General features: G+C 41.0%; 1 protein-coding gene across 1 annotated transcript; it reads left to right on the top strand.

Annotated features, from left to right (window-relative positions):
* Positions 1-4,050: 4,050 nt before the first annotated feature.
* On the top strand, positions 4,051-6,430 carry LOC147457518 (uncharacterized). Its single transcript, XM_086512377.1, has 2 exons — positions 4,051-4,384; positions 5,317-6,430. The coding sequence occupies exons 1-2, from the start codon at positions 4,106-4,108 to the stop codon at positions 6,256-6,258; spliced, it is 1,221 nt and encodes a 406-aa protein (XP_086368503.1). The 5' UTR covers positions 4,051-4,105; the 3' UTR covers positions 6,259-6,430.
* Positions 6,431-6,884: the final 454 nt, after the last annotated feature.

The raw sequence follows: 6,884 nt of genomic DNA, 5'->3' as shown, positions 1-6,884 counted from the left end.
GACGTACCCCAAAAATGAACTTATTTCACATATATTTGTTGGTGCTTTGGCTTGATGAACACACTTAATCTTATCTTCAACCATCTCAATACCATTTCTAGAGACAATATGTCCTAGAAGTTGATCTTTCCATACCATGAATACTGATTTAAATGGGTTCATACAGATTCACTTTGCTTTGCATTGCTAAAAAAAACATCTCTAAAACAGCAGATGCATTTCTTCGATTGAGAAAATTGTAAAATCATCCATAAAAATAGCGAAGAACTTATGCAAAAACTCATTGAAGATCTCCAAAAAGTAGCTGGAGCATTGCATAATCCAAATGGCATTACCAGATACATAAATGCTCCCCGTTCAATGATAAGACTTGTCTTTGCCTGATCTTTTGATGCGATTTTCAGCTGATTGTAGCCACTATGGCCATCCATAAAACTATACATTTTGTGGCGAGCAATCTTATCTAATAGCATGTCTTTGAATGGAAGTGGGAATGGATCCTTAATTGTCTAAGCATTGAGCTTTTGATAGTCCACACTCACTCTCAGCTTCCCATTCTTCTGAGGTACCACGACAATAAAAAATACCACTCGCTGCTTTTCACCTTTGTTAATAACCTAGATTTCAAAAGATTATTGATCTCTTCTTTGACCTTCTTAACATAATTAGGATCCATTCTATATTGTTGGAGCCTCATTGGTCTCGCATCTAGATTTAGTGGTATTCGATGTTGGTACACTTTTGGATTGACACCCTTAAAATCACTGTGCTCCCATGCAAATACATCTTTACACTCCTGAAATAATGCCTTGGCTTTCTCTTTAATCTCTAGCTTTAGATGCTTGTTGATCTTGACCATTTTGGGGTCCTATGAGCCGAGATTCCATTCCTCTATCTCTTGATCATATGGAAGTAACCAATTGAGATCATCGCCTTTTCTCTTGGCCAATGACTCAGCTTCTTTTTTAATTCAAATACTAGTTGCATATTCATTAAATGGACTCCTAACTCATCACTTTGTGGTTCCTTCTCTACCCTCTAAGTAGCTTGGTTTGGATTCTCCGTATTAGTTTGGCCATACCCTTCATTTGATTTGAAGTCCTACTTCTCCTGGTCCGAGTGGTCTAGTGTTCGCCCGTCAAGCTAAACTGTCCTCTCACCAAGATTAGATTCAGTGAATTGGTCAAGGTATTGCCATTGTTGTCTCTCAGCCTGCTCTTTGTCCATCAAGACAACATTCCGAATTGGAAAAATATTTATGGATACAAGCATAGGCTTCGTTCCATATTTCTTGCAGATTTCTTCTTCCTTTTTTTAGCTTCTAATATTGTCAGTCTTTACCTAAATTCTCCTATTGGGCTCTTGGATAGCCAATGTGTGACTTGCAAAATTGTGTATAGCTCCAACAGTCCTGAGCCAAGGTCTACCCAATACCATTCCATATGCCCCTTATACACCCATTACTAAGAAGCTAGTTTTGAACTTCTCTTTTTCCACTCTAATTTGCATATTCTCTATCAAGCCAGTGGCTTGAACCACTCTTTGATCAACCATTTTCATTCTAAATGGTGCTGGCTTCAGATCTTGGATACCCACTTTCAGTCAAAGATGCTCTCCTAGGATATTCACTCTTACCCCACTATCCAATATGACACATGACAAGGGTTCCCATTGCTTTATGATCTTGTATAGTCAACTTGGATAACATGGACCTCATAATCTCTTATGGGTGATGAATCCAATGCCATGGATTCTGCTGCTTGTTTCCTCTTCTTTCTTATGAACTTCGCAGCTTCTGGTAAGCTACTTCTGATATCATCCAATTCAAGTATAAGCTTCTAAATTTTCTCACACACTTTAACATATATTTCATCATGTTCATTACTAGAACTATTGTTTGAGTTGGAAGACCTTTCTTCGAATTGACTATCTTTGCAATGCCACTCAGCTGATCTCTAGTGTCTAGTGGCTGGTTGACCCTTTGCTAGAGATTTGGATTGTTCTCCACCTTTTTCTGTCCCTAGGTTCCTATTCCCAGCTCTGACCAAGTTTGTTATGACTTACCTCATTTCCTCAGCCAGACTTTTGATTACTACTATTACACACTCATCCAATCCATTTCCTACCTTTTCCTCACTAGACTCTCTAATAGGGTTCTCCTCTTGAGCCATTGAAGACTGAGGCGGCAACCTCTGAATGGTCCTAGCCTTCGAGCACTCTAGCTACTCTGGCATCTTCTTCGCCAGATTTTCTATTATCTTTGCATCAGAGTCCTTTGCTCCTGCCATTCATCAACCCCCTTTGCTTTATCTTTTGCCTTCCAAGTAGCTCTCTATTGTTCCCATTTCTTAGTTTCTTTAGATTGCTTCACTTCTTTTTCAGATTCGTTTAAGAGATCCTCCATCACCACTACTCTGCTTCTTGTGATCACATGAACTAGAACTGATTCTCCTGCCTTTTTCTCAACTACTCCTTCTAGTTTTGCATTGTTAGGACATTGGGATGCAAAACAACCATACTTTCCATAGGTATAGCATATGAAGTTCCTCTTTCCAAAATCACCTCTACCCCGACCTTGGACATTGCCTCCCTGATACCTTTCTCTGCCAAGTCCAATACTCATACTAGCCTCATCTTCTCGATAGACAGATTTCCATCTGTCTTCATCACCTTTGGGTTGGTTAGTGGAATCATTGACAAATCAGGACTCTTCTTGAAGTGGCGAATCCTTATCTTGTAGTTTTTCCAGACATGTCCATATGACTTGCATCACATACAGTGGGTACACTCATTTGACTTGTGATCCTTATATCAACATTTTGAACACTAGGTCATTCAGATTCCCAACTGAGGGTCCGATCTTGGAAATTTTAGCTATTTGCTTTAAAATTTCCTCCATCTTTCTTATCCATGACCCTTTCATTTTGCCTTTCACCTGATCATCTAAATTGCTTTCAAATGAGCTCAAGCTAGAACTTGATTCTAACTCCTCAGTTGATGTGTCACTATCATTGGAATCTCATCTATTCTCACGGCCCTTTTCCTTCTTACCTTGTTGCTCAAGCATTAATGCTCTCTGAACCAGATCATTAAACTTTTTGGTTGGGACTGGGGAACTTCTTATTACCTAAGCTCCTTGCTTTTGAATCCACTAAGGAACCAATCTCTTCTCTGATGGAGGTTCATGTATTTGTTGGGTCAGTTCTTTGATCTCTTCAAAAAAACTTTGAAGTGAGAGTTTCACTTGCTTGATTCTTTCTAGTTCACAAAGGATGTCCTTGTCACCTCTATTGTCATAATATTCGAGGCAAGGAGCTTTGATCAGCTTGCTGTAAGTTTTGAGTTGGCATGCTGGGTAATGATGATACGATTTTCTTGTTGCCTCTTTCAGTGTCTGTGGGAAGTATTCCCCCCACTCATCTTCATCAATATCCTTTAGCTTAGCATATTGCTCAAACGCTTGAATATGCACATCCAGATCATCCTTTTTACATCCTTTGAATACTAGAAATGCAATTTGTGGTGCTTTCAGAGGTGTATGTGATAGGTATGGGTTGTAGCAATTAGAGACATTGCGACCTGATGCAATTAGGGGGAGGGGAGTCACATAACCAAAAGTTAGGCCACATTGTAGAAAACACTTCCATGAGCATTTTGATGATTATGAGAAAGGTTGCTCTAGGTAGTTCGCCTCTTCACTATTCATCAAGGATTATGGTTTTGAGTAGTCGATGTGGATCACATGGTCATCTAAGTTAACAACATGGCTGATACACAATTTTCAATAATTTTCTTTAACTTTTAAGCTAATAAGGATAAAAAAATAATAAAGTGAGCCAGGAGTGGCCTAGTTCACCCTCAGGCATGTTGGGCCTGCCTGCTTAGCTCAACAAAACATAGTTCATCTCAATTCTATTTGACACGCCGAGCCTTCATGCCTAGCGCCCCGGTAAATTCTACCACTGAACCATAATAGACTGCTCAAGGGAGATGAATGATCAATTGTTGACATAAGCGTTTTTGAAAAGAGCCACGTTGTATGTGTATCAAAGATCTGAAAAGAGAGAGAGAGAGAGAAAGAGAGAGAGAGAGAGAGGAGGCAGGCATGGAGTCTTTTGCGAATCGCGTGGACAAGGTGTTTGGGTCCTTGCAGGTCACCTCTTCGTGGCGCCTCAGCCCTCATGACTCGGAACAGCAGCAGCAGCAGCGCCTCCGCAAGCACGAGGAGGACGACGAGGAGGACGATGAGGAAACCCCTCCCTGGGGGGACAAGCCTCCAGCGCAGCAGTGCTCCTTTGACGGCATGGAAGTAGAGGGAGATTTGGAAGAAGAGGGCCGCACCATACGTCAAATGGTCGGCTTAGACACCACCTTGGACTACGAGGTAGGTTAGCCTCCCTGATCAACATTGTGTATGCCTGTTTAGAAGCATTTTCAGTGTCCTGTCATCGTGAAAATGTGTGTGTGTGAGTGTGAGAGAGAGAGAGAGAGAGAGAGAGAGAGAGAGGGGGGGGGATGTGCCAACAAGCGTTTTGTCTTCGCTGCACAAAACTCCATTTCTGATGTTTGAACTACACGTACTTGGGTTTGATCACTTTGATGGATAAAGACAAGTCACAGTACAGTTTTCAGGATGGCATGCTCCTTGTTATGCCGACATATTTGCATGATGTGACCTCTTTTGGTAATTCACATATGAGGCTGTAGTTTTTGTGATCCCTTCTGATTTTATGTCCTTTACAAATTCTCATCAAAATTTTAGTGTCTCATGAAAACGTGTTTTTTCCCCTCGAAATGAAACAAAACACGAAACATTGGGAACGTTGCAAAACAAACTCGAAACAGCGGGACGAAGTGCATTTCTTAGGTTCTTTTTTGTTTAAACTTTGGTCTAATTTTGAATATTCAAAATTAGCCATATAGTGTGTAATGTGCAAAACATTTTACCAACTGTGTGATCACGTGTATAGGATGTATCCACCTACTGAATTCCTAACCGTTCCTACAACCTCTAGAAAAATATGTGTTTCTTACTGTGTTTCGTCTTGGCATTTTTAAAACAAAAAGACGAAACACAATAAACGTTTCTTGTTACACCGCATCACATTGGTACTGTATAGTTAATATCCTACTGCTTTTTTGCTAACTGAGCATTCTTTTCACTTTGCATACCCCAATCTGTAAGTTTACAAGTTTTATGACCTTGTGAATGTGACTTTGTTGACACAAGCGCCTCAAATTTCTTGTAGGACTTGAGTAATTTTTATGAGCTGTTTTTATTCGAATTTTATCAATGACGAACATCAACATGAGCAGGATGAAGAAGATGAGTTTGATAAGGCTGCATTTGGCCTTGATGAGTCAGAAGATGATAGGCTTTTCATGAAGGGAATCCAAGAAGTTGACAAAAAGCAAAGTTCATCCAGGTCTCTGCCTTTATCTCTTTATGACCTGAAGAAGTCACGCAGAGATCCTCGTGCAAATCATTCTGCCGCAAGAGCTCGGTTAGAAGAGGATGCCAAAATGGCAACAGCAACATGCACCACTACGGCAAGCATGGAGACTACTGATGCAGCTAAGGTCGTAGATGAGAATGATAATGGAACTGGAGTTAAGAGGAGTAGTGAAGATATTCCAGCTTCTCAACAAAATAGTGCTGCCACCATGCTTGAGAGTTTAAAGCCTCCCAAGCGCGTCAGATTTGCTCTTGATTTGCAACAGCCAGGAGATGCAAAGATGGACACACACAAGCAGCTTGTGAGGCATAAACCTGATTCAGTTCGTGCATCACAAGTACCGGATCATGTGCGGAACCCATCTAAGTATACTCACTACACCCTTGACTGGTCTGTTGAGGACAATGACACATCAAATTTTGAGGCTTTCAAAGCATGTGGTGAGACATTACAAAACAAGGTGGAAGAAGCGCCTTCCTTCCCAGAGGAAAAGATCGATAAGATTCAGTTTGTACATAGGCATGATAGGACCTCCAGCAACTCCCAAAAGGGCAACACAGAAGAAGCAAATCGGCCGGTTATGGCCATTAGCAAAACTATGTGTGTGGAGCACTTAGAGAGTGAAAGTGTCAATGGGGACATGCAAACTGTTACTGCCGAGATGCTTCCTGAGCAAGCCATGGACTTCAAACCTGAAGATGCAGCTTCTGGTCTTCAAACTAATATTGTTGAAAACCCAGGTGGCAAAGTTGCTAAGAATTATAGGGCAAGGAGAGATCCTGAAGATGGAATGGAAACTTGATCTCTATGGTCTGCAAGTGTGTAGTGTACGGAAGTGTTTCCTGATTTCCTTAAATGATTGCAAACTGTAGGTTGCGCACAGATGTAATCCTTTTCTATCAGGCTACATCACAAGTATGACTTGTATATGTGCTACCTTTTTCTCCGTGGCTAGAGTGCAGATTCGGTGGAAAGCCTTGGTGTCGATACTGCTGCTTTTAGGTGTAATCACCGGAAAACTCTCTCTCTCTCTCTCTCTCTCTCTCTCTCTCTCTCATATTTGCGTGCATTTGTGATATGCGTGCACAACCATATGTCTGTGTTCTCTTATATCTTGACTGCATGAATCTGTTGAGGATTGTTTGCTGAAATTGTACCAATTCGATGGTTCCATTGCTTCTTGACTTCAGAGTAAATCAGGACAAACAATTGTTGATGACTTTGCCTCCACCACATGCGTGGATTTTAGTGGTATAATAGGTGTAAATAGGTGCAAGTAAAAGCAGAAAGAAACAAGGCCCTACTGAACTGCAACGCTCAACTGGGAATTTGGTTCACATCAGAAGTGAAGCTTTACCATTGTCGTGCTAGATACATCTGGTCATGTTCTTGCTCCTACGTTTGACGGTTTAGGTTGTCTACCGAAGC

The sequence above is a fragment of the Adiantum capillus-veneris genome, chromosome 5 (assembly GCF_014529385.1).
Source record: "Adiantum capillus-veneris isolate H3 chromosome 5, ASM1452938v2, whole genome shotgun sequence".
NCBI lineage: Eukaryota > Viridiplantae > Streptophyta > Polypodiopsida > Polypodiales > Pteridaceae > Adiantum > Adiantum capillus-veneris.
This window is presented reverse-complemented; position numbering and strand designations above follow the sequence as displayed.